Source organism: Amphibalanus amphitrite, unplaced genomic scaffold, assembly GCF_019059575.1.
Source record: "Amphibalanus amphitrite isolate SeventyFive unplaced genomic scaffold, NRLGWU_Aamphi_draft 001419F_arrow, whole genome shotgun sequence".
NCBI classification, from domain to species: Eukaryota; Metazoa; Arthropoda; class Thecostraca; order Balanomorpha; family Balanidae; genus Amphibalanus; species Amphibalanus amphitrite.
In genome coordinates, this window is record NW_024882912.1 from 16017 (window position 1) to 29255 (window position 13239).

At 47.5% G+C, this 13239-nt stretch overlaps 1 protein-coding gene across 1 annotated transcript in view; it reads right to left on the reverse strand.

Moving 5' to 3' along the window:
• Positions 1 to 1087: 1087 nt before the first annotated feature.
• LOC122372925 (E3 ubiquitin-protein ligase MARCHF8-like) overlaps positions 1088 to 13239 on the reverse strand; it is a 41409-nt gene continuing 29257 nt past the window's right edge. The window contains exons 3-8 of the mRNA XM_043350609.1: positions 7903 to 8033; positions 7353 to 7447; positions 5458 to 5526; positions 4376 to 4487; positions 1515 to 1841; positions 1088 to 1120 (exon numbers count right to left, since the gene is read on the reverse strand). Of these exons, the coding sequence (XP_043206544.1) occupies positions 1088 to 1120; positions 1515 to 1841; positions 4376 to 4487; positions 5458 to 5526; positions 7353 to 7447; positions 7903 to 7983 (717 nt within the window). The 5' untranslated portion in view covers positions 7984 to 8033. The remainder of the gene's footprint in view (positions 1121 to 1514; positions 1842 to 4375; positions 4488 to 5457; positions 5527 to 7352; positions 7448 to 7902; positions 8034 to 13239) is intronic.

The window sequence follows — 13239 nt, forward strand, 5'->3', positions numbered from 1 at the left end:
CGCTACGCTACGGTATTGGGTTTCCATAGAAACAGCAACAAACTCTTACGATCTCAATGTTGGAGCGCCTGAGTTTGTTGTTGTTTCCTTAGAAACGCAATGCCCCGAAACGCATAGCGCGTTGTAGCGTCGTACCGTGAAACAGAGCCCTGGTGAACACCAAACAACAACGGTAATAACATTTCACGCATTACCGAAACACTTCGCTGCACTGGGGTTGCCAAAATTGCAAGGAGATGAAGCGCAAATGTGTAATGTCCAATGGTCCCTGAGCGTAATGACCGAAAAATGAGTAGAATGACGTCCTGCAGGCTGCACATAGGTTAATGAATATTTACATGATTTTTTAGGCTAAGATTAACTTGGGGAAATGTGAAAAGGAAAAGCGATGCTCCTGTTAGGAATGCAAGGAAACTTTGTAAGGTAAAATTTAGGAATAGTTGATACGCACACTATACCTCATAACTTCAAAGATTTCCGAAGAACGATACCTAAGTAAATGTTCAGGTTCCGAAGGAGGCATTCGATTGTCTAAAAGCGCGATCACAATATGCGTTGAAGTGCCCTAAGTGAAAACACTCGCCCACCAGTCAGTAAAACTGTACAGTGTACAATACGCTTGAAGCTTTGTTTGTTTTGTTGGGTTAGGCCCTTTCGGTCGACAAGACCATTGCAGAGCCGGAAGGATGATAGGAATTAGGGGGAGACATTGGTCTGGGCAGGCACCCTAGTGAGTCGCCGGGGCTGAGCCCGTCCAGAGGACAGGCCACCCAGCCCCAAAGCACTCACTGCACCCGGCTACGGGGTGCGCTCCCTCGGGAGCAGCGGTGCCGCTCCAAGGGAGCAGCCCGCATGAGATAAAGTTGCCTGCCCAGCCCGGTAGGGGGTTGTGGCGTGGAGGAGAAGGATTTCAGTATCCTGAGGATAGAAGCACGGACAGGTGACGCTTGAAGCACATGGACGAACGCGGCTTCAGCCGACCGCTCTACTCTCAGCGCAGCTACTCGTAGCCCGGAATTAACCAATCACAGCTGCCAGCAGCGACACCTATCGGCAACCCGGCGCACTGCAGCTTCTCACTCGGCCGCTAGATGTCAGACTCATCGCACGTGGTCCGACACTGGAGCAGCAGCGGCGTCCACACTGTCCGTAGACGGCGCCACAGAAGGCGAGCGCGGCATTTGAGGCAGTTCTGGCGACCGTGGCGAGACTGGCGCCCCTGGCGGTGACCTTGGCGCTCCCGGCGGTGACGACAGCAGCGCCTCTGGCGGCGAACTTGGTGCACTACCGGTCACGGCGACTATAGGTGGCAGCACCAGCGCTCCGGAAATGTTCCGTTCGATCGTTACGTGCACCCTGCCAGCCTCGTCGGTGCTTACTCTCCGCGTCGCCCCCGCCGCCCCCGCCCCCGCCGCCACAGGCACCGCCCACTCCCCCACACTCCCCCTCGCGTCCTCCCCCGCCCCCTGTCCCCCCGCCGACCCATCCCCCGCTCCCCCTCCCGTCCCCGGCACCCTCCCCATTTCCAAATCGGCCGGAGGTACCTTTTCGGGTACGTTCTGTACGAAAATAACCCTATTGTACGCTCTCCACCTTCTACAAAGCTGCGCGTAGACTTTACACTGCACATACATAAACACTATCCCTCCTGTGACGCCAATGGCCACCACGATAAGTTTTGTCCAAAAAGGCCAGCCAAGTACCCCAGAGTGCACCTCCTCGGTGGTACGTTCAATAAGAACGTACAGTGACCAGACGACACAGGTCAGGGCGACGACGTGAAATGTGACGGAGCAGAGGAGTTTGCGACGCTCGGAGGAGGCCATGTCCAGCCGCTCCCACTGCCGGAGAGAGTGAGAGGGAGGGAGTTAGAGTTGGAGTTAGAGTGTGGTTGAAGACGGTGTAGGGGCCTCAAGTGGCCAGGGTGAATAGTTACAATTGGAGGTAGAGTCATTGTAGGGGCCGGGGGGTGGGAGGTTAACGGTGGAGTTAGAGCTAGAGTTGTAGTTGGAGTTGGAGTGAGAGTTGACGTTGAGCGGGAGTCAGCACGATGTAGGCTCGAGACTCAGGTATGTATATTCGTACATATGTACAGGGATGTACGTTCTATGTCTATGGGAGCCAGACTGAGCTGGGTGTTATTGGAAGTAGGGCCTATGGCCTGTTGAGTTACGACGGTGTTCCCGATTAGATACGACATGGCACTGTAAGTTTAAAGGAAGGGTGCCACCTTCCGAAATTTTTGTTCTATGAATCTATTTTACTTATTTGAATTTTTAGACGTGGTTAGCGCGTCCACAATATACAAAAACCGAAACATTGCATTTAATACATTGGCCAAAAAAAAAAAAGATCGTTGTTTATATCACCACTACAACTCAAGGTCGTTTGATGTGGCAGCTAGGACGGCTGGCATATCCTGTTGTCATGGCAACATATCATTCTGCCATTTGCATTGATGGCGCAACTGAGACAAAAAGATGAACAAATAAAAAGGAAGAAGATAACATGATTTGAACTAAGTTGTAGGTAACCAAGTAGGTAACTGTTGGCCATATTTGCCACCATCAAATAAGTCGAGTAAAGGTTTTTCCTTTACAATGCTTAAGAGATCTATGGAACCCTTCACCCTTCATGCAACTTACTAGAAAAACTTCCCAATTAAAATTTTAAAACTTAAGTGTATACCATAAAGAAAAAATATACCCTTTCAAAATGATAAAACATGCTTCAAAAGTATAACTTTTATACATACCTTTGCTGATTTCATGTTTTATAAAATACCCTTAACACGACGAGGAAATAGTGCTGAAGATTTTTGCCTGCCCGAATGCTGGCAGCAAAACTCGCAAATGATAACTTCACGTGCGGATTCAATGCTGACCGTCTCGAGCATAGGTAAGTGAAGCCGGTTTTTAGGTTCATGTGAGGCTAATCTTGTAAAAACTGCGTTGTGTCCAAAAGGTGGCACCCTTCCTTTAATGTTTTTTTCATGCATTCAAAGTCGATGTTTCCATTTGAGTAGCACTTGTTAACATGACACACAAACAATTTAATAATACTTACTGACCATTAAATTTATTATACCATATCACAATATTAACCCGCGCCCCGTTGGGCTCTGCCGAGCAACGCGCCCGGTTGGGGGGGGGGCCATTTTGGCCCCCCCTAAGATCTCGAGAACCACGCAACATAGCGACAAGCGGTAAACGGCGTTGGATAGCCCCAACGGGGAACTACCTTGTGACCCAATTTTATTGACCTAGGTCAAACCGATGACGTCACAGGTCAGGTCAAAGGTCCAATTTTCACCGTTTACAGGCACTTCAAGAAATGCGTTGTAAAATCGAGTAAAATGCATTTCATTGAAAATCATCGATGGGGAAATGTTCCACAAACACATATGTTGCTATTTGAGGTCACTGATACCAGGTCAGGTCACAGAGGTCAGGTCACGGGGGGGTCACAATATGAAAGTGTCGTGTGATACATGTTTTATGGTCCATTTTACATGACAAATGCGATTATATGGGTCAGGTAGCCTTTGGGGCCAGCTTAGATCACGTTTTGGTCAAGGTCAGGTCAAGGTCAGGTCAAGGTCAGGTCAAATTAGGTCAAATTTCAAAGTTAATATTTTTGCATAAAATGGGTATCGAATCGATGCAGCTCGTCACGGGGAGTTCAATGGTGGTCTTTGTTTTGCCGTACGTGGTCTAGAATTGCTAAAAATTGAGTTCAAAAATTTGACGTCATCATTTTTGAACAGTTTTTTCGCTATAACTTGGCCAAAAAACGAGATATCGATCTGAAATTTGGTATGTATATAGAAGAGCGCTGGGACTATCACATATATTCCGGTTTTTTCGAAATTCGGAAAATTTTTGGATTTTTTCAAAGTTTTTCTAAAAAAATCAATTTTTTGATTTTTTTTGGGTCAAAAACCAAAAATTTGGAAAATCCGAGATAGCAGTTTTGTAGCGCCGCTTTTTGTCTACTAGACCATATAAAGAACTTTAAAATTGCTTGATAACTGTAGATTTGGTGAGCGTTTCAAGATTGCATGTTTTTTGCTCATTTTTGCTCGAACATGACCTCAGTTTGACTTCAATAACTCCTGACCTAAGGTGACCTAAGACTTGAAATTTGGTGTGAAGGTGTCAAATTGATGCCCGGGAAGGTACTGAAAATTTGGCGCACGCCGCCGTTTTCTTGCTATTCAGGAAAAACCACAGGGGGGCCAAAATGGCCCCCCAACGGGGCGAGGGTTAAGCCTAGGCAGTACGAAACGACTATTTTACAGCACTGATAAGCTCATTTTACCCCATCTTACCGAGCCGATGTGCCCTGTCTTACCATGTTCACCACCGTATCTTACCATGTTGAACGGTTTGGTTTTGGTCTGCATGATGAAGGTGAACTTGCAGAGCTCGCAACAGCGGATGTCAGAGGATTTGATCCACTGTTGCAGACACGCCTGGTGAACATATCTGGAACGGATAATGGAACGGTAATGGAACGGGGAACGAAACGGAGCGTAACGACACGCCTGGTGAACATATCTGGAACGGGTAATGGAGCGTTAATGGAACGTAACGGAACAGAGTAGAACTGAACGGAACGGTGTGCTGCAGACACGCCTGGAGCACATACCTGGTACGATAATGGAACGTAAGTGGATGGAACACAGAATGCAACATTCTACTGAAGAGTGAAGACAGGTCTGGTGGGCATGTCTGGAACGAATAATGGAACGTTTATGGACCTAACGATTAAATGGAACGTGAGAACGGAACGGAACGGAACGGAACAATCTGCTGCACATAAGTGTGGTGGAAATATCTGGAACGGAGGGAACGAAACGTGAAAAGGTGATCCCATGGCATTGTGCAGAGAGTGATAGGGTAAAAAACGGTAGAGTATACTATAAAGGATGTAGAAAGGTACAGACAAGGCCCTAGGTACAGAGAAAGGAACTGAACGGAGCACAATGCTTACTTACAGAAAAGAATTTAGAAGAATGGGGAGCGCAGAACTGAAAACAGGACGTGAGTGAACGATCTGTGACTGACACAAATTAGAACGTGGATACGAAATCTATGCGTGCAATCAAAATATGAAGTATGCAAATAGATACAGCAGGCGCGCACACAGGCACACTCGCACAGTCTATCTGAGCGTACAATCACACATCTCATTGAGAGAGGGAGAGAAAAAGATAGAGGTAGAAATAACGAGACACTAGACAGATAGATAGACAGAAAGAGGGAGGGAAGAAAGAGAGAGGAAAGGAGGAAGGATGCTCTGGAGAAAGAGCAGGAGAGAGAGGGAGAGAGAGAGAGAGAGAGAGAGAGAGAGAGAGAGAGAGAGAGAGAGAGAGAGAGAGAGAGAGAGAGAGAGAGAGAGAGAGAGAGAGAGAGAGAGAGAGAGAGAGAGAGAGAGAGAGAGCGTGATGTTCACCTCAGTGAGCCGGCACAGTAGCAAGGAGAAATCAGCGGCACGTCGCTGTCCCCCTCGCAGTGGCATATCCTGAAACAGGGCGACAAAATTACGTCACTGGATTGCTACACATTAATATCACTGGTGTGTCGCTGTCCCCCTCGCAGTGACATATCCTGAAACAGGGCGACAAATGACGTCACTGGATTGTTACACATTAATATCACTGGTTTGTCGCTGTCCTGCCTGACGGTTTCATGTCATGTTCAATGACAATTCCCTTTCAATGACATGTTCCGAAATAAAATAATTGATCAGTTAACAACTGAGATTCTTCACGAGTGCACTATAATTCAGTATACTCGTTGTTCACAAATGACTAAACCAGGAGTGCGGAGTCGGCGTCCGAGTCGGAGTCGAAGTTGGAGTCGGAGTCGGAGTCGGTAGGAGTCGACAGTTATGACCAGAGTCGGAGTCTCAGTCGGATTCCATGCCATGTTGGAAACCGGAGCAGAAGTGTGAGTCGGAGCACCGAAAATCCATCGACTCCGCAGCTCTGCGAGGTCTGCGGATTCAGAGTCGGAGTTGGAGCCGGCCGTAGTCAACAGCTCTGCCCGGAGTTGGAGTCGGAGTCGGAGTCGGAGTCAGAGTCGGAGTCGCCGAAAATCCGTCGACTTCGCAGCCCTGGACTAAACTGCTATAGTTTGAATTCAGAACGGCTGGCGAATAAAAGAGCTTTGCGCCATTTTCGATTATCACTGTGTGATAGTAAACCTTTGCGATCACCGATGATTAAATTATGTGAGAAACCAGCACGTCGTGTCTAAGATCATAACTAATTATATTCATAACAACCCCAGTGCGTCACACTAGGATTTTTGTTTTCTCAAGGATCTCAACGATCATTGTACTTGTTGCCTCAACGATCAGAGCATTTGTTGCCTTCCTACACGGCTCCCCGTTTCGTAACGTGGAAACAGCTACTCTCTGTTACAGCAGAGCCCTAGCGTAACGCTTCTGTGACGGGTGACGGCCCGGGGCGAAGGATGGCAGCGTGACGGTCACGTTACGGTACCGTCACAATGCCGTGACGGGGTGTGACAGGGTGTGACGGCGTAACGCGTGCAATACTTCCTCCACAGTTCCAGAACGGTGGTTGGTAGGAGAGGTAATGACCCAAAAGGCTAAAAATGACAGTCTACTATTGCTGTTTTATATCTAACATTTGAGCAGCATGACATGCCATCAGCTGACAACACCCGCTTTTAGATGGCAACACGATGAGATAGAAAATGCGAAATGCTTTTACTTACTAAATTAGAACACATTTCTTATAAAAGTGGATTAGATATAATGTCAGTTTAGCTTTGTTTAACAGAAACTTTCAACATGTTGCAATGATCAACACTTACGTAAGCTACTTTTATCACCCACTCTCACCGCAGTATTGTTCATATATGGACGCCGCCATGTTTTTATTTTAGTCCCGATATCTCATTGGTACGCTGTATTGCGATTCAGCACCTAGCCTTTTTCCGCCAGACAATGCTCAGAATGCATTGTAACTGGACTGCAACGCAATAGAGCCAGATATCTCAATCGAAATCAAAGTGTTGTTATTATACGGCACGTGACAGTCAACCAGAGCCGCAGAATTTTGCATCTCGGATAAACAGTCTCTGTCGTCTCTGTTGCAAAACTGTCAGTTTTAAGCTGTCTGTTTTCGGTTCTTCGATCAGCATAGCACTATGCACTTTTTATATGCGAAATGATTAGGGATTATTTTCAGTTAACAATGACCTTGCGGCTTGCAGGTGATACTTGGCGTTCGTAAAATGTCTTTCCTCTAAGGTATCACCCCAGAAATGTGACCTCTAGTGACCTGCCGTGACCTTTGGTGACCTTATGTGACCCACCTGCAGAAGTCCCTGCTGTAGGAGAGGGTGGACGCTCTCGAGCTACATCGTTCGGCGGCCGACGGCGGCGTCGGTGAGGTCACGTGAAACGTCTCCTGAAAACGGGGGGCAATCATGGAAAGGTCACGTGATGTGTAATTCGGCAGAATATGAGGTGAAGTGGGCAAATCGGGCAAACGGGGGTTGATGTAAGGCCGGCTGATGCAAGAAAGTAATCTTGGATGCAAGAGGTCATGTGGCACATGAGCAACGGAGGTCAAAATGAGAAATCAAGTGATACAGGAGCGGCCACTGGCGTCTGCATAGGGAGAGGCCCAGGGGGCTCGTCCTCTTTCCTTGAAACCTGATATTTACGTTAATGGCAGAACGTGGTAAGAAACGAACGCATGGGCATCTCATTCGCCATTTATTCGCCCCCCCCCCCCTGCCCTCCCCTCTCTTTACAATTGGTCTGGATACGAAAAAGGTCTTTCAAAATGTCTCCACGCTTCAAAAAGGAGAAACAAAAAGATCACACAATGAATAGACCCATCTGCACATGGGTCCTGACCTTGGCCTCATGTCGCATGCCTCTCTCTTCGACTCTCTTCGCTCTTTCCACGGGTGTGACGCTAATCTGATGTAGGGGCATCGCGGCACCGGTGGATGACCCAGGTTAGGTCATGGCGCCGGCTCAGCGCGCTGAAACCAACAGAGACGAGGGGAGGTCAGGTCATGGCGTCTGTGTGACGAACTGAATTTACGGGGTCAAGGAAGGTCAGGTTCCTAATGGCACGAGGCAGAAGAGGTCAATGCGGGTCAGCATAGAGTCATTTAATGTCAGCGAGGGGTCACGATAGTCAGTGAAGAAAGTCACGAAAGACACATAATTAACGAAAGTCACGCTAAGTCTGGAGAAGATCTCAGCTGAAAGTGAAAAAAGAATGGAGGGCTATGAAGCGTTCGAAAAGTTTGTGGTAAGGCAGACTTTCTCCTTTATAGAATAACCTTATTACCAATTGCCGGTCCCGTAGCTCAGTTGGTAGAGCGTTGGACTCTACGTAGTGAGAGCACGCGTTCCCGGCTACAACAGTCCGGGTACGAAGCGCGACGGGCGCTTGACATTTATGGGCCTCCTGACAGTTATGGTTGCGGTTGGTGGCAGGCCGTAGCCAGGCGAAGTCAGTGAGGGGACCGGCCCACACTGGGCCGGGGGCCCGGAAAAGTGCTAGAAATTATCTGTGATTGAGTTGTTGATCTCAGTGACAAGCAAACATGCTAAAAACGAAGTGGGGCTGCTTAACCCTCGGCGGACCTATTGTCGGACCCCCACCCCCACCTCCACCCCCTCGGCCGGCCGAGGGGGGAGGGTTGGTACGACCCCTTTTCGCCGTTTCGCCCCTAATGGAGCTAGAGCCTCGCGGAAAAAACAAGCGTGTGCGCCGTTTCAAGACGGAACGATTGATACCCGATTTTAAGGTCCCAGGTCAACCGGTAACCTCTGAGGTGAAGTCAAAAAGCCCAAGGTAGGGTTTAGTTTTTGGTAAATAATTTCGCAAAGAATGGCCGCAGAGCAGCGATTTTGGCACCATCGTGCTCGCCTGGCTCAGGCGCGTCGAATGGTATACTTTTTGTCCGGATGAGGTCAACTTCAGGTGTTGACCTCGAGTCAAGGTCAGGTCAGAGCCCATCAGGCCACGAACTTAATCGAAGGAAGTCGTATTGCATATCATTCGATTCGGGAGGTCTTCCCGAGTCCATTGGTGGCTTTCCCGAGTCGCTGGCTCAATTTGATCATGAGTTATTGACGAGAAACTCCTATGGCCATAGTGACGTCATAAATAACCTCACGGAAGGTCAAAAATGCAAAAGTAAAGCATCGGATCTTGCAAGGAGTGCATGAAATCACGATTCCGTGTGCTTGAGATAGTTTGAGATCATTTCATGCGCAAAAACAACAGTTTCCTTATTTCCCCATTTACTTTTATTGGTGAGGTCACGTGACCTCGAAGAGTAGCAGGCATTAGCAAAAATTGCGGGTAGGGCGTGACAGAAAGATGATTAGTGGTTTGTATGGCATGGTCATTTTTAGCGGCTCGAAATACATTTCTCAAAAAGTCTGACTAAAGAGCAAGTTGTTGTTGATTATCACTGACTTGTGTTTGGGGATTAATAATGACTGAATTTTTTAGTTTGGCCCAATTTTTTTTTTGGCAGCATTGTGTGCGTTGATCAATTCTGAGCTCAGGGACATATATTTTATTCTGATTATACGCGTTTGTTTTTCACAACTTCCAGCGCTTTAAACCGCGAGTTAATGGGGGGGGCGTTTAACGCCCCCACTTTTCTCGCCGGGCCATAGCATAAAAACGGCGCACCGCAGGCGCGCCAAATTTTGGGTACCTGTAGGGAATTGAGTGAAGCTTATTGTGACAAAGTTTCAAAAAAATCGGTCGGAAAATTTTTGAGATATCGAGGTTTTAGTGACGTCATGATTTCTGAGTTTTCGACCAAAAACGGCATATGTTCAAAAAATCATGTAAAATCACAGAAAAGACATACAGACATGCCGTAAACGTCATTAGACTGCCAATATCATGATCAATCAAATGGCTATCTTCGATTATTGATTATCATTCCGTATTTTCCAAAATCTTGAACTGAATCTTGGCAATTTTTCGTGACTACTTCACGACCATGATACATGAATTTCTTAAATTGAACTTTTTGAGCCAAACACGTACACATATGATAAAATGAATGTCACCATCGTGTTCTACGCCCCAAATGACCTATAAAACATGTGTCGCAGGCTGCGAATATCAGTTTTGATTTTCAGGGATATGTGCCTACCCGGTTGACCTGACCTTGACCCTGACCTATGCTTGACTGACCCCTATATGGAGCTGACACTCTTAAAGGCCTTACAAGATGGATTGTGCACCGTTTTGACAGAGTTTATGGCGAGAGGCGCCCATTGCGAAGTCCTGAAGTCCATGCTACTGAAAGCCCGATTTCAGGTGTTTGACCTGACCTTGACCCGACCTGTGACCTCAAAATTCAACTTTAAAGTACTCATCTGAAGCGTCTCGTCGCGTTCTTTCGTTTGCCGCCTCGTGCGTTTCGCTGGGCCTATTGGTTCTCGAGTTATCGGCTGGGGGCGTTTAACGCCCCCCCCCCCTCCCCAGCAAACGGTGGGTGGCGAAATACCCCAGCAACTGCCGGGTTAAAGAGCGCCGGGCCTTCAGTAGAGCGGCGAGGTGACAATTGCCCCTTTATCATGTGGTTTACTGGCGCATATCTCGAAAAGTAGCAGGGAAAAGCAGCAAAGCACCTATATGGAACGAAAGATGAGTAATCAGAGGCTAGTATAAAATGTTCATTTTTAGCCGCTCGAAATCACATTTTTATAAAAGTCTAATTAAAAAATTAGATATGATTTTTAATTACGTCTTGCAGCTGCTTGCAAAAAGCTAGCTTATCTTGCAGAAAAGCGATGCAATATGTAAGAATGATGTTGGCACAGTGAACAACAGTGCCCTGAACTAGTCTGACAGGAAATTTCGTTTAAAACGACGATTGGTCAGTTAATAAATTACCACTAAAGATCGTCATGAAAATCGGTAAATGTGGTGGCCGCTAGAGAGTCTAAATTGTCTTGTGTTTGGTGACAACTGACGACCTCAATTTTGACCTTAGGGAAAAACTGGCATCGGAATCGCATGCTTCGATCAATTTGGGATTAAATGATACCTATTTTGTTCATATTGCGGACAGTCAGTTTGGGGGAATTTCTAGCGCTTTTTCGGGCTGCCGGCCTACAGTGCGGCCGTGCGCGGCTATGTGCGCACGTTAACCCTCGCCCGCACATGCCATTTTCCCATCCTAGAACGCACATGGGGGGGGGGGTGGTTGCCACCCCCCCCCCCGCGCCATTTCGTTCCTGTTGGAGATAGAGCTTAGCAGTAAAGACCAAAAAGATTCTTTGGGAAGAGACGAATCCAATGATACCCAGTTTGACCTTCTCAGGTCAGTCATTGACCTTCCAGGTCAGGTCAAACTAAAAAATGTTGCTGTTTTGGGTCACCGTTGGATATCAAGTGCGCTGCTTATCAAATACCGATGACGATGCTGTTTTCTGGTGCCAAGCCAGCTAGAACCTCTTTGTCACACTATCCGACCAGAATTTTGCTGCTGAGGTCATTTCAGGTCAAGTCAGGTCAAGGTCAATTATATGTGTTTGTATGTCTGTGTGTGTCTGTGTGTACAGGGTGTCCGGATAGTTCTGGCGCTTTTCAACATTTTCTAAAACAAATGCCATTGGTTCATAGATACTAATCAATGGATCAAAACAATGACCAGGGACACCAAGCCACATGCTTCCGCTACGTGCTCATTCAATGTAACCACCGTCGGCGCCGACGACGGCCTCGACGTAGGGGAGGAAGCGTCTGCGGGTTTTGACGATGCGGGGCATTTCCAGGTCCTCCCATGCTGTCATGATGCGAGTCTTCAGCGACTCCAGGTTGGGGTGAGAAATGGCCTAGATCCTGTTCTACAAAACGCGTAGCACGCCTTAGTCGAGCGGGTCAGGTTAGGAGAATAAGGCGGCCTGATCTCATTTCGCCACGGTGATCTGGCCCGGCAAGCTCCTCTGTCAGTTTAGCTTGAATGGCAGCGGCGTTGTTGGAGGGTGCTCTGTGCTGTTGAAATGCGAAGTGACCCTTAGGGCATGTCGTCTTGACCCTCGGGTTGATGTGGCTGTCCAGGAACCCCTCGTGGGCCAGCCTGTTATTCATTTATTCGACATTGACGAAGATGATGGGACATTTTTGTCCATCAGACCCCCGCACTTTCTTCGATTGCCGCGCTGAAATGCTGCTCCGTTCCCATATCGCGTTCGAAACGGTCTGAGAATATTTTCTAAGGAATTCCCGAGTCGAAATAAACCTTTACCTGCTAAACCATTCATCGAAAAACGCCGCATCGCGCTGCAACTCGAGCCTCGTTCAAGTCGCACCCGGCCGCCGCGCGTAGGCATTCAGCGACAAGGCGCATCTTCGCCCATCTACCCATCACTGAAAACGATTTCAAGGTCATATTTACACGACCTCTGGCTGAGCAATCAACGAGGGGTCATGTCTGTGATGATTGGCTGAATGTCCAATAATCACAGCGCGCGTTACACGGCGTCCAAAAGAAGCGCCAGGACTTTCCGGACACCCTGTATACTGATGTGTGCACCGATTGTTTTTGGGTCCATATCACATGAAATCATGATCTGAGAAGCTTTTACCAAAAATGCAGTCAAAAAACTTCACAAAAAGTAAATTCAGCTTGCCTAAAACGCAATTATCTTAGATGACCTAGGTTGACCTTGACCCTGACCTTGACCCCTGTACATCGTCGAACAACATGTTCCATGATAGGTGGGAGGTAAGACTGGCAAAAAAGGCCGAAATCAGGGTGTCAAAAGCTCACAAGGCCCATGGCAGACGCAAGATGTTGAGAATTGGCCATTTGGGTCATGACATGACCTGAAAAACAAGGTCATATCTCCGAAACCAAAAATCACAGAAACTTGAAATTTTCAGTGCTCATCAAGAAAGGATAGACGAGCAGCTATACGAAAAATCAGCCTTCTAGCTCTAAAAATGTTGAGTGCAGAGCAGAAAGACTGCCTGGGGGGTGGCAACCACCCCCCCCCCCATGTGCGGGCGAGGGTTAAACTTTGGACTCTAAATTCTGCCATAGAACCGGAATTGCGCGATCGGAGGGTAGAGGGCAGGGTCACCGCAACAAGCTTCGCTTAGCGGTGGCTCTGTCCTTGTGAATCCTTCCTATAAAAAGTTTGGACTAAATTTATAAAAAAAAAATATTGCTAAAACTCGAAAATAAATACAAAAGG